At 41.3% G+C, this 14428-nt stretch overlaps 1 protein-coding gene across 2 annotated transcripts in view; it reads left to right on the forward strand.

The window, feature by feature from the left end:
* Positions 1–14428, forward strand: part of Pias1 (protein inhibitor of activated STAT 1) — a 113937-nt gene that overhangs the window by 72180 nt on the left and 27329 nt on the right. For both annotated transcript variants that reach the window (XM_028867044.2, XM_028867051.2), the window contains exon 7: positions 5720–5825. In XM_028867044.2, coding sequence (XP_028722877.1) covers positions 5720–5825 — 106 coding nt within the window. The remainder of the gene's footprint in view (positions 1–5719; positions 5826–14428) is intronic.

Raw genomic sequence — 14428 nt, forward strand, 5'->3', positions numbered from 1 at the left:
TTTCCCCAAAGATCTACAAATGTGTTCTCTGATATATAGTGTTTATTTGCTTGCTTGCAAACAATATTATCATTTAAAAATTTTTTACCTTTAAGTAAATGTTAGCATTTAGTACCCCTTTTGTTTTTAGTAAAAGTGAACATTTTTTGTGTTTATAACTATTTACATTTTAAATTTGCATCCATGTCTGTTTCTCTTTTGTTCTTTTCTTAGTTATCTTACTAGGTTTACTATGTTGAGAATTCATCCTTTGATATATCTTGTAAATATTTGTCTCTAGTTGGTTAGCTTTCTACCCATCCAGTTATTTATATGTAGATTTACATTTTCGTAGCACCAAATGTTAATCAGTTTTTTGGCTTATAGTCTTTTCCCCTTACCATCATGCTCTGTCTATGTATGCTTGCCAAGCTGATGTTAATAAGCTAGACTACTAGAGTACAAAGGTTTCTTGTTTTATCTTTAAATATTTAATTCATCTTGAATTCATATGTTGTATGAGAAAATTATTTTCACTAGTCAACCCAATTCTAAGTAAATGGTAGTTCTGAAGCTACCGTTGTTACATAAATAATTTTTTATATTCTGTTCCTGTTTCTGAACTTTGTCTATACTGTTTCTTAGTCTAGCTTTCATTTTCTAGGTTAGTCTTTTAAATTTTTGTTTAAAAATTAATGTAGCTTTTTAATGTAAACCCCTCTATGCATGAATTAAGATTTATTGACTGTGTGTCATATGACTGCATAATACTACTGTAGGGCGAACAAATCCTTGTTTCTCTGGGGCTTCGTACATACACTCCACGCAGGAACTGTCCCTGTTTAAGTGCTGTAAAGGAGCAGTGACTGGGATCTTCGTGTAGTCAAGGACTTGAAAGAGAAGAGAGGTCAGGGGAGGCTTCCTGGAGGAAGCAGTGACTTGAGAGAAGAGCGAGGAGAAGGGTGGGAGTCGGGAACAGTTGAGAGGAACACAGCAGCCCAGTGGCAAGGGTTAGCCTCCGCTTTCCCAGGCACTGAAGTGCGGTGAGCGGAAAGAGCAGCAGGGACCTCTCTGGAGAATAAGACTGGGCTCAGCCATGCAGGGCGTGGTAGGAAATGTCAGAGGTAAGCGCTTTCTCTTTTTAAGCAGAAAGTTTACATGTTTCCTTTAGAACAGGGTTGCTCCTTAGAGTGGTTAAGTAGTTGGGGTAGATGACAAAACCATACAGCAGTCACATCTCAGTAGCCAGCTATTACAGGAATGTTCATGGGAGCCTTAACCTAGTCATTAAGGAATGGCACCCAGTGTCAATATCTGGCCTTTATGTGCACACACAGATGCACTTATGGACACAAAAGAGCTGACTTGAGACACACGGGTGACATTAGCAGGGGAAGTTTTGATAGAAGATTGGAATGTTCAGTTGTGATAGGTGAGCTGTAGAGATGGAGGATTACAAGCCTGTCAGTCAGGAGAGAGAGAGACGGAGATGAGCTGGAAGGATGTGAGATTGAAAGTTCTTTGTCTTAATGGGAGAGTTTTAAATGTGTCTGGATGATGGTGGGGATCTTTTAGAGAGTGAGAGACGTACAGGAAGGAGGGATGATCAGCAGTGAATTGCATCCACCAAGGAGCTCATGGTAGGCAGGATTCTTATATTTTTGGTTGTGAGCCTAGCCTTTAACGGCTGAGCCATCTCTCCAGCCCAAAGGGCAGCTTCTTTACTGCGACAGTGAAACGATTGGAGAGTTACATTCTGATTGGGTGATTTCTCTGTCAAGTAGGAAATATGAGTTAAGCTAAGAGAGAAGTTACAAAGAAGGACTTGGAGGAGAGTTGGCAAAGTTATTAGCATGAGACATGGTGAACCTTCTCTCCACATTTATTCTACCACATGAACTGTGGAATTACTTAACCATGTGCCTTCTTCTCCTTCCTCACTCTGCCTCACTGTTTCCCAGACTCTGAGAAGAGTTCTTCAATGTCACAGGTGGAACTTCTGGGACTGGGAGGGGTTTTTAATGGTAATAGTGTTATCCACTCCAGGAACCGTGTTTCTCTATTCACTCAGATTCTCCTTGATGCTCCTCAGTAGTTGAATCGGTTTAGTATCTGTCTCTGTAAGTCCTTTTTAATTCCTGTGTTGATTTTATTGTTGCTGTTTCTAAGTGTATCTTTTGTTCTTGTTACATTTTCTAGGGTTTATTACTGGCTTATTCAGAAACTATTTGTTTGTGGATGTTTCCTACTTAAGTTCATATATTGCTTTTTTTTTTTTTTTTTTTTTTTAGTTGTTTTTTTAGTATTTCCAGGAAGGGTTTAGCTTGAGATTATCATTTACACAAATACATACATATGCCTCATTTATTTCTTCTGTTAACTGGAACTTTTTAAATTTAACATAGGTGCTACTGAACATCTTTATTGTTCCTTTGTTAAGGAAAATACTGTTATGATATTTAGTGTTTGAATGGCATGTGTATGTGTGTACACACAGAAGCCAGAGAGGGCATCAGTGGCCTCCTCTGTCTCTCTTTGATGCAACTCTGAGGCAAGATAGCCAGACCTAGGCTAGAGGCCAGCACATACACCCAGCACTCTTCCTGTATCCACCACTAGTTACAAACCTTTGTAAGAAAACCCCAGAACTCAGGTCCTCAAGTACTCGTAACTTCTGAGTCCTACCATGAAGGGTTTTGGTTTGCTTGCTTGGTTGTTTTGTTTTTAGGCAGGATCTCACTATGTAGTTTTAGCTGGCCTAGAACTCATGTAGACCAGACTGGCTTGGAACTCACAGAGATCCACCTGCCTCTGCTTCCCGAGTGCTAGAATTAAAAGCATGTGCCATCATGCCCAGCCCCACTATTAGTTTAGAACTTAATTACATTAATGATGTCTTTACAATATTCCTGTTTTGCTGAATTTCTTTATTAGAAACAGATTGGGGGCTTGGGGAATATAATTCAGTTGGTAAAATACTTACCTACCATGAAGCCCATGGTTTTATCCCAAGCACTCCATAAACTAGAGATGGTGACATGTGCCTATGCTCCAGTAGTCAGAAGGTGAAAACAGGAGGATCAGAAATCCATCATCTTGGGCTCCATAAAAAGTGTAAGACTGGCCAGGCGGTGGTGGCGCACGCCTTTAATCCCAGCACTTGGGAGGCAGAGGCAGGCGGATCTCTGTGAGTTCGAGGCCAGCCTGGGCTACCAAGTGAGTTCCAGGAAAGGCACAAAGCTACATAGAGAAACCCTGTCTCGAAAAAACCAAAAAAAAAAAAAAAAAAAAAAGTGTAAGACCATCCTGGGATACATGAGGCCCTGTCTAATAACATAAGCAAGCAGAGAAGATGAGGCAAAAAGGAGACAGAAGTTTGTCTTTTCAAAGAAAATAAACTCCACACAGTCCCTAAAGGAGAGAAGCATATTGTAACTTCTTGTTCTACTCTATGGCTTTTTACTTTATTTAGCATTTATTAAACTCTTCCTGTGGATGGAGGAATCATTTGGACACCTCTGTAATGGGGGACAGAAGGACTAGATGTTTTGATTATGGAGAAAATATCTTATGAACTTAAGCAGTTTACAGACTTTGGGGGAAATACAGACAAAATTAACAAAGTGAGATGATGTATATAGAGAGCTGGCCCTTGTGGGGGCAGCAGAAGCACTGTCTCCTTAGCCACTGCCATTTTGGAGGATCTTTGTGTGTGATGTCTCCTTGTGACATTGGGACAAGTGGGATTTCATTCCTGGCATTCTTGCAGTTTTTGTTTTCTTCTCTGGTTACATGTTTCAACTAGAGCACACATACCTTTTTGCTGAACTTGGATTTTTTTTTTTTTTAACTTGATCTCATCATAAATGCTAATAGAAAGCCCTGGGGTATTTCCAAGTTTGAACATTGAAGTTAGTCCAGAATCTCATTGTTGATTAGTATCTCTCAAGTTTCTGTTTGACCTGAAACATTAAGCAATTAAGGAGTGATGATGAACAGGGCTTGGGTTTCCTCCTAAAAGACACTTATCACTTCTATATTAGATTAGTAAGTTACATGCTTTAAAATGTAGGGACATTGTAAAGTTACTTGTTTTTTCGTTAAAACACAATGAAATGTACTAATAAGTAAATTTGCTGTTTTCTACTTCATTTTTTTTTTCCCAGAAAATATGCAGCATGTGAACACAGATAGGTTTCTGAACTTCACAGGAAATGTAACCCTTCAGAGGGTTCTGTAGGATGTGTGCTCTTGTTGCTAAGAGGCAGATACATATTTAAAAATGTAAAACTAAGGCTGGGAAAATAGCTCAGTGGTGGAGTGCCTTCTTACCATGTGTGAGGCCCTTGCTTCAGTTCCTAACACGGCAGGATGGATAGATAGGTGGATGGGATGGGTGGGTGGGTGGGATGGATGGATGGGTGGGTGGATGGATGGATGGATGGATGGATGGATGGATGGATGGATGGATGGATGGATGGGTGGATGGGTTGGGTGGGTGGGTGGATGGGTGGATGGATGTTTGGAGGGGATGGGTGGTTGGGTGGGATGGATGGATGGATGGATGGATGGATGGATGGATGGATGGATTAGAATGTTTGTGGGGCTAGACTAAGAGGTTCTAATAAACTCTGGTGTGCAGAAGCAAGAATTAGTGGAATGGCACGGTCCTTGCTCACTGCCTCCTGGAGTCCTTGCCCTTTCTTCTTGGTTTCTATTGCCTAAGCCATCCAAGCAGTTACATGGTCATAAGCATATTATATAATCTGTGCCTCACTCAGTTTCATCAGCCTTTCTAGATACAGCTGTACCTGTTTCCCCCTATAGGCTGCAGGCAGACAGAGTTGAAATGAGGTCTGTAGTATGTATCAGGAATGCCTTGAAAACTCTGTTTTCTCAATTCTTTCCATATGTCTTGATCTTCTTGATCCCAGTACAAAACAGAAAAAGATCCTTCTCATTCTGACCTTTCTCTTTTGTCCCTTCAAGTCTTCCTCTTTCCCAATCACGTACCCTTCACTCAGCTTGGCTTGCTACCTGTTTCTTCTCAGGAGGTCCCTGTGGGTATTGGGTATCCTGCTCATCTTCAAGCAGCGCTTCTTGGGGCAGCCTTTACTGATGTACCCGCAAGATGTGCGCCTGGCCTAAGTCAAGTGTCTCCAGGATCTAGTGTTACCCCAGGCATAGTGAGATACTAAATAAGTAGACTAGAAACCCATCTCATTGGTAATATTTAATAGCTACTATTTTAGAATACGTGTTACCTACTAAATACAGTTTATGATACCTTCAACATCTTAACAGCCTTGGTTCATACTTAGCCTTAATAGTATTCTTCTGTGAAGAACCTTAAATCTGTTAACTTCAGATATTCAGTGCTGTAGGTAGATGGAAGGTCTCAGCTTAATGCTTGCATGCTACAAGTTAGGGCAGTTTCTTTACCTCTTTACTTCAGTTTGTTCTCTCTCTCTCTCTCTCTCTCTCTCTCTCTCTCTCTCTCTCTCTCTCACACACACACACACACACACACACACACACACACACACAAGATAGGTTTTTAACCACCTCACCACCTCAGCAATGTATCAGTCAGGCATCATCAAAACACCTAAGACAGTGCTTGACACACAGCAGACGCTGCAAGAAGCGTTAGGTTTTTTTTTCCCTGTCACTGTGGGGTTAAATAGATGTGCTGTTTACTTAAATATGTCATTCGTTTTCTACATCTTTTTTTTTCCAGACCTATTCCATGGCAGTATATCTTGTAAAACAGTTGTCCTCAACAGTTCTTCTTCAGAGGTTACGAGCAAAGGGAATAAGGAATCCGGATCATTCTAGAGCTTTAAGTACGTATGATAAACTTACTTCATATATGCAGCTAAACTATCTTGTTAAGGTTAGAGTAGTGTTTTTCTCAACTCAGATTTTAGTGTTTTTTTTTTTTCTTTTTTGTTTTCTTTTTTAACTAGAACCTATTGTAGAGGATTAAAAACTCCCAAGAACCTAGTATTGTGGCTTGTAAATTAAGATCCAAAGGTAGTTTTAATGTCTTTGTCATGAAGCTATATTTGATGATCTGTGTTTTACAGATCTTAATATTTACTTTGTAAAGTTACTTCCTGAGTGCAATGTTTTATTAAAACTTTATAAAATCAGTGTTTAAGAAATTTTAGGAGTTGGAAAGGAAATCTTGGCATGAATTTCAAGAACATTATTTTTGTTCTCAAGAATATTTTAGGGCTGGAGAGATGGCTAAGAGGTTAAGAGCACTGGCTGCTCTTCCAGAGGTCCTGAGTTCAATTCTCAGAAACCACAAGGTGGCTCACAACCATCTGTAGTGAGATCTGGTGCCCTCTTCTGGCCCTCAGGTATACATGCAGGCAGAACACTGTATATGTAATAAATAAATCATTTTTTGTTTTTAAAAAAGACTATCTTAGATCCAAGAGAAATACACACAGTTATATGAGGCTGTCTGCTTGCTTTCCCAAAATAAAAAAAGTCAGTGGGATGGTAGAAGGAAGTGCGAGACCTTGGACACATTTTTGAATTTCTTGTCTATTTACGATAGGTTTTTAACATGTGATTTTTAAAAAATATTTTTGAAAATTTTATCCGTGCATACAGTGACACACACGCACATGCATGCGCGCGCGCACATACACACACACACACACACACACACACACACACACACACATACACATACAGCTTCCCCTTGGATGTTTTGTTTTGATATATTAAAACTGAAATTAAGTAAGATCTGAAAAATGGACTTGCGTCTCAAGTCTTGAGCATCATTAGCTTTTCTAGAGAGTCTAAGTTCTTAATTCTCCTTTCAGGAGCTGTGGGTTCTTTGTAGGAGAATTAAAAGTAGGATTCGGTGCTTAGGAAGCAGTACATTACATACAAAATGTGACAGCTATCCTTGACTGTGTAGCTTAGGTTGGCTTCAAACCTGTGGTCCTCCTGCTTCAGTGCTGGGATCATAGGCATGGGCCACCACACCCTGCACTTGAAGCTCTTAAAATGAGTTAACAATAGCAGCCCATTCTGGGATTTGTCGTTAGCGTTCTGGTGGGAAGAAGTAAGATGCTAAGGCCAGCTTCATTGCAGCTCCCCTGGAGCACAGCTTGTATCCTTTCTCTACCCTGTTTCTGTAGCAGAATGATAGATCCCAGCACCCCTGATGAGCTGAGCACCTGCAGTAGTTCACTTGAGATTCTTTTCCCTGTACTAAAAGGATCCTTTTGGAAATGCAAATAGCTGGGCATGGTGGTACACACCTACAGCCCCAGCTACTCAGCAGGCTGAGGCAGGAGGATCATTTAAATTGAGAGTCAGTAGAGGAACTAAAATGAAAGCACTGTTTGTGCATCTAGGGGAATGGAGTCAGAGACAAGAAAATAGTGGAGATCCTGACAGAGAAGAGAGGATAGACATCTACTTGGAAGTAATGCACAAGAGAAGAAGCATTTTTCCTTTTTTACAGCCTAGCTGCAGTCATTCCTGGCTGACTTCTTGCCTTGCATTGATAGATTTCAGGTAGTCAGAAAGCATTATGGAATTGTGTGGTAAACAGTGGTGGAAAAGACAGAGATACCACGGAAAAAGGAAGGTGAAGCTTTTGGATTTAACAACAAAGGCTCTTGCACAGGCCTTCGTTTCTTCTGCACTTGCAGCTAGAGTGCCACCTAAAGGTCATGTCAGGGGGCGTGGGTTGGCATTTCTAGGAACCCCATTCAGCTGCTGTTAAGCAACAAAACTGCTCAATTCCAAAGCTAGTTCCTTTGCATCTTTATGCCCTACTAGTCTGAGTGAGTTTTAGGGTAGTCCTGTTTTATCTTACTTGTTGGCCAGGTGAACAAATGGAACAGTAATTGGATTTTACCAGTAAGAAATGTATTGCAGTTAACTAAAGGCATTCACCTCCATGCTACCTATGAAGAAATAACTTTCCCCAAAAGTTATGTCATTAAAATATTTTATATCTTATAAAATATGCTTATATTTATAAAAATAAATTAAGTTACGAGAAATGTACTTCTCAGGATTTTTTGTTTTTTGTTTTTCGAGGCAAAGTTTCTCTGTGTAACAGTCCTTGCTGTCATGGAACTTGATCAGTAGACAAAGCTGGCCTTGAACTCACAGAGATCCGCCTGCCTCTGCCTCCCAAGTGCTAGGATTAAAGGCAGGTTCCACCACCGCCAGGCTTTCTTGGAATTTTTGAAGCATGAACTTGCTTACAATTGCACTGATTATAAGTGATTCTTAACCTTGTAAGGAAGGTCTGCTGACAGTTGTATATTAGTCAAGTCCATGCATGATCATGGTCTTGGAATAAGGTTGATAGTATTTAAAATTTAGACTTTTCATTGAGAAAATGCATTTTGTGGGCTGGAGAGATGGTTCAGCCAGTAAAGGCTAGGCTCACAACCAAAACATCAAGATAAGATGAAGTGAGTTCTGTATTTTCATTCAAGAAATTAAATGCAGAGTCTGCTATGTTCTAGGAACAGCAGAGCACAGAATTACACAAGACCTCACCTTCTCTGTGTCTCCCGAAAGTTTACAGTCTGATGGGAAAGACAGACCAAGTCATTATTAGTAAGTTACAGTTGTGACATGTGCCTTGAGGAAGGAAGGCAGGGAACTCTGAAGGACAGCTTGGGGCATTCAGGTCCTCTGTCTGTGATGCCCCAGGATTGGAAGGGAGTGTGCCCAGTGAAAAGACCAGGGAAACTACAATATTGAAAAGGTTGAGACTAGCTGGGGTGGGATGGGGGCACTGTGTGAATTCATAGGTGCTATAAAGGTAGGTGGTAGAAAGCCATAAAAGGATTCTTAACCAGAGGAATGACATGATCAGTTTTGAACCATCTGATCATCAGCTGAGCAAGGGGGGAAAGTCTGTTGCTGGAGAGCTTCTCTCCAGGCTCTACCAAGCCCCGCAGTCCCACAATCCATGTATAAAATAATCACCCAGGCGCTTATATTATTTATAAATTGTATGGCTGTGGCAGGCTTCTTGCTAACTGTTCTTTTATCTTAAATTAACCCATTTTTATAAATCTATACCTTGCCATGTGGCTGGTGGCTTACCAGAGTCTTTACATGCTGCTTGTCCTGGCGGTGGCTGCAGTGTCTCAGTGTTTTATTTATAGAGAGCAATATCCACAGCAAAAGTCTGATGCCCTGGAGCCAGTTAGGGACCTTTCACTTAAAAAACAAAAAGAAGGGGCTGGAGAGATGGCTCAGTGGTTAAGAGCACCGACTGCTCTTCCAGAGGTCCTGAGTTCAATTCCCAGCAACCACATGATGGCTCACAACCACCTATAATGAGATCTGGTACCCTCTTCTGGCCAGCAGGAACACATGCAGGCAGAATACTGTATACATAATAAATAAATATATCTTAAAAAAAAAAAAAAGAAGTTTGTGTGTGTGTGCGCGGAGGAGAGAGAGAGAGGAGAGAGGGGAGAGAGAGAGAGAGAGAGAAAGAGTGAGAGTGAGTGAGTGAGTAGGGTGGAAGCCAGAGGACACCGTTGGAGTCCTTTCTTCCACCTTTGCATATGCTCCAGGGGTCAGTTTGTGCAGCATGCCCCTTAGCTCACTGAATACCACACTGGCCTGCATTCTTAAGCACTCTATTCCACCTTAATGCTATTTCTGAACTGGCAAATGAAATTTTAAAGAGGAGATTGTGAAGGAGCTGACTGCACTTTTAGACCTGTGGTGTTTGAGGTGACAGTGCTCAGAAAGAGCGGTATACACCTGACACCTCACTGGACCTTCACTCACATTGCTAGTTCCTCTGGTCTCCTCAGGTGTTCCTGACAGCTCTCCTGTTAAGTCTTCTTCATATCTTAACCCTGCGTCTTGCTGGGTAGTGATAGCACACGCTTTTAATCCCAGCACTTGGAAGGCAGAGGCAGCTATCTCTTGAGTTCCAGACCAGCCTGATCTTGCAGGCCAGCCAGGGCTAGACAGTGAAACCTTGTCTCAAAAACAAAAACAAACAAAACACAACCACTCTGCTGCCTCTTTGTCCTATTTCTCTCAACAAAGGCGGTCTGCATTGCTCTGTGTACCTCCTCTGTGCCGCTCACATAGTCTGAGCCTCAAGTTCCCCTGAATGTGCTCAGGCAGTGACTGAAGTGGTGCTCTCACTGCTCTGTCCAACCTCTTGGATGCTTTCCTGCATTGGATACCAACCTCTTCTCCTTGAAATTGTCCCCTCCCTCTTCTGACCTCAACCCCTTCCTTCAGGGGACTGAGAAACATCCTAATGCTGGGCATAGTGGCCCTTAATCTCAGCATGGGGAGGGAGAGGGAGACTGGAAGTTAAGAGGCCAGCCAGGACTATGTAGTGAGATCCTGGGGGTGTGGGTGGGAGTATATTGTAAATGTTCCCTGGAATTCCATGCTTGTTCTGCTTTTCACGTCCATTGTTACTGCTTAAACTAGTCCTAACTCCCAAATACAAATCTTCATTCAATTCTCTTCTCCAATTTGAGATTGCATAAGCTGACTGCCTTCTCCTAAACATTGCTCTACTTCATCAGAAGCAAGAATTTGAAGTTTATCCAGCTTTGTCAACTGCCAACTAACTCTTTCTCAAATCTGTCTTCTGCCATTGCCCTCGTTCAAACCCTTACATCTTGTCTTTATCTTTAGAAGCTTTGTCCTAAATGATGTATTCCGCCCTTTCTTGGCTTTTCTTGTCTCTTCCCTGGTAGCTGCCTATATTATTGACACACATCTGATCTTAGCATTCTCTTTGATCCCCTGAACTCCTGACACCAGTGGAATGAAATCTCCAGCTTCATTTGTGTGACACACAACACGGATGTGATGTTCTTAGTACGTCCCCAGATCTCTCTTTTACTCTTCCCATACTTTACTTCGTAAAGACCCATCATATACTCTCCATCTCTTCCTCCACCGAGTGTTCTCTATGCTTCCAGCTGCTTCTACTGCCTCACTCCAATGGTCCTTTGTTTCCCAGCACCTCCAGAGTCTCTTGGCTCCTATCATCTGGAGAGGACCCCACTGAGCATCTTCTCCTGCTGGCTCTCATATCGTTCTTCTTGGAGTTCTTAGTGCCCCACACAGTCCCTTGACACATAGTAAACTGACATTTTGTTGAGTTATTCTTGTTTGTGGTCTTGCTGCCACAGCTTCCCACATGCATGTACTTCTGTACTCAGTGATCAGTGTTAACTGATGAAAAGAACTAGAGTGAAATCAGGCTTCAAAGCCTTTTGTTTCCTCTGTTGAGCTTAGTGTGTTCAGTTGTTTTCACCCTTAAAATTCTAAAATATTGAATTAAAATAGTCTGATATTAAATGAGGGAGAGAAATCTTAGAACCCAGAACAGCACCATCTAGTAGGGCGGTCTGAAACAATTGTACAGTTATGTGGCTGTCACCAGCAACATGGCTACTGAACACTTACAATGTGACAACCAAGATGCTGAACTTTAAATTAAACTATATTTCAATTTATTTAATACATTACAGGCTCATGTTGCTAACACTAGGAGCTCATAAGAATTCAACTGGGCATTGGTGGTACACACCTTTAAGCTCAGTACTTTGGAGGCAGAGGCAGGCAGATCTCTTGAGTTCGAAGCCAGCCTGGTCTACAGAGTGAGCTCCAGAATAGCCAAGGCTACACAGTGAAACTCTATCTCTAAAAACAAAACAAACATGGATTCAATAGCAAGATGACATTTATACCTGACTAGTTCTAACTTTAGTCATAAAGTACTCTTACCCCTGCAGCTCATAGTAACACAAGAAAACCACCTCTAGAGAACCTCCTACAGATCACAGGGCATTAGTTATTAGCAGGGTGCAAAGGTTTGCTTTTTCTGCCTCCGAGGTGTCCAACTGTTCCAGCAATGTTGCTTTAAAGGGATATTTTCCCCTCATTTCATTTCTTTGGCTTTTTGTCAAAAACTGATTGACCATAGGTATGTGAATCTATTTCTGGACTCTTCCATTGGCCACATTCTCAGTTACTGTGGCCTCTTAGCAAGCCTTGAAATCAAGAGTCTCCCCCCTTTTTCTTTTTCTGATATTTTGATTATTATAAGTCCCTTATTTAAAATGGTATTCCAGGAAGTTGACTGAGCTTTGGAAAGTTAATCTATAATTCACTTTTTAATTACTACCTCTCTAGATGCAAAAGAGACAGTTGGCTAAATTTAACATCTATTCCTGATAAAACTCTCAGCAAAATATTAATGAAACAAGATGGAAACTGCCTCAATGTTACAAACATTTACAAAAAAACTCGAGTTAATATCCTAGTTAATGGTAAAAACTTGAATCTTCTAAGACTATGAATAAAGTTGTTGAGTGTTGGTGTCTACTGGTTGCTCTGAGGTCCTAGCCAGCACAGCAAGGAAAGGAAACATAAAGATTAGGGGGTCAGAAATAATTATTATCTTTATTTGCAGATTATTTACACAGAAAAAAAAGACCCAAAAAATCTCTAAAGAAGCTGCTAGAATAAATACATGAGTTGGAGAATTCATGATCAATACATGTAACTGAATTGTATTTATTATTAATGCATAATTGGAAAATGTTGAAATTCAGACAGTTATACATCCTTTGAGACATGTGGCATAAAAGATGTGCAAGGTGTAGATGCTGGAAACTATGAGAAACCCAGCTGGAGACTTGAGTTAGACGGAGAGAGAGAGACTGTGTTAGAGCAGAAGACAGCATGACTGCATGCCAGTTTCCTAGTTCATCATCAAGAGATCCAGTCCAGTCAAGAACCTAGTCAGATCTTTGAAAGTATCTTCAACAGGACAGGGCTGGGCATCCAGCTCCACCGGAGAGCACTCACTTGCTTAGCAGGCACAAGACCCTGGGTTCAGTCCCTAATTGTGGGATATGCTTTATTACTAACACATTTACATTAAGAATATAGTCAAATTAGTAGTTTCTGCACAGTTTAAAAAGAGTCACAGACTTTTTACCCATGTTCAGAATAGCTCAGTTGGTAACAGTGTTTTCTGTTTCTCGGGAGATGAGTTCCATTTTGTCACTCCTTCTAACTACAGCCTCCTAGAAGATTATTCCACTGCCTTTGTAAGACTGGTTGTGTCAGCATCTGCCGTGGTGCTTAGTAAATGAGATTTCTGTAACACATGCTGGTGCTGCACGTACTTGTTCACACGGCCCTCTTTCTGATACTGCAGTACAGCAATCAGCTAGCCATTCTCCTTCAGGAGCTGCTGGATGGTCTCCCTATTGACCATGGCCTTGCCACACATCCTGTGGATGCAAAGATGACCAATATATTGTGGAATAGATTAGAACCCTCAATCTGGAGCAGCTGAGCTGCTCATAGCTGACGCAGAGCCTACATTACCTCACTTTTTACAAAATGTATTTTAAGACTAGGATTGGGTCTGGTCTAGCAAAGGTGATTTCTGCCTGTTTGCTGCTTGTAATAGAGATCTGCAAGTATGACTTCAGAAAATCTATCTCCGAGAGAAGGAACATGCAAATCATTTTAAGTAACAACTACTAGCATTTATTAAATATAATATTAGGTATTTTAAGACATTTTTCCTTGTGTTAAACTCATTTAATCCAGTGCTGTGAGATAACTGTTATTCTCATTTACTAGATTATGGGAAAAGTTACTAAAGTGACTTGACATGTCAAAATTCTGACTTACTGGCCCAATGTCGTATATCCTGTGGGACCTCCTCTGTTTGTTACCTTTCTAAGTACTGACCACTGAGTTTTGATTTGAAGGCTGTTGCTGCATTCAAGTGCAAGTTTACACAAAGCTCAGACAGTCACTATTACCATTAAAGTATAGGAGGGTGCAGCTGGACCGATTGGTAAAGGCATGCAGAATAGACAATCTTACTCGGGGTCCTCTAGAGCACGTGAGAAGCAGGAGGATTAAAAAAAAGAAAGACTGGTGAGAAGAACTAATAGAGGACTTGGCTTGCATGTTTGTAGAGGCTGAGAGGTCCCAGTGTGCCATCTGCAAACTAGAGAAGCAGGGAAGGAAGCCCGGCTGAGCTGAGGTCCAGAGTTATCAATGAGATAACCCCCAGCTAGGGCTGATGGTGGCTGGATAGCTCTGGGGTGCTAGTGTGAACACTAAAATCCGAAGGCTAATTCCAGTGTTCTTCTGTTCTGTCCTGCCCACTTCCTAGCTCCCTTCACAGTTAATTGGAGAGTCCCACTGACACTGAGGGCAGCTCTTACCGTACCTAGTTCATGGACTCCCATGCCAGTCTCTTCTGGCTCCTTTGGGAACACATTTGAATTCTATTTTCATGTTTATTTTCTGTGGCCGATATTTGTTGTCCCTGGGGATTAGAGAGTTAGAATTTGTTACTGTTAATTGGAATTTTTGTTTTGTAACAGAGTCTCATACTGTAGCCCAGGCTATCCTGGAATTCACT

The sequence above is a fragment of the Peromyscus leucopus genome, chromosome 7, assembly GCF_004664715.2.
Source record: "Peromyscus leucopus breed LL Stock chromosome 7, UCI_PerLeu_2.1, whole genome shotgun sequence".
NCBI classification, from domain to species: domain Eukaryota; kingdom Metazoa; phylum Chordata; class Mammalia; order Rodentia; family Cricetidae; genus Peromyscus; species Peromyscus leucopus.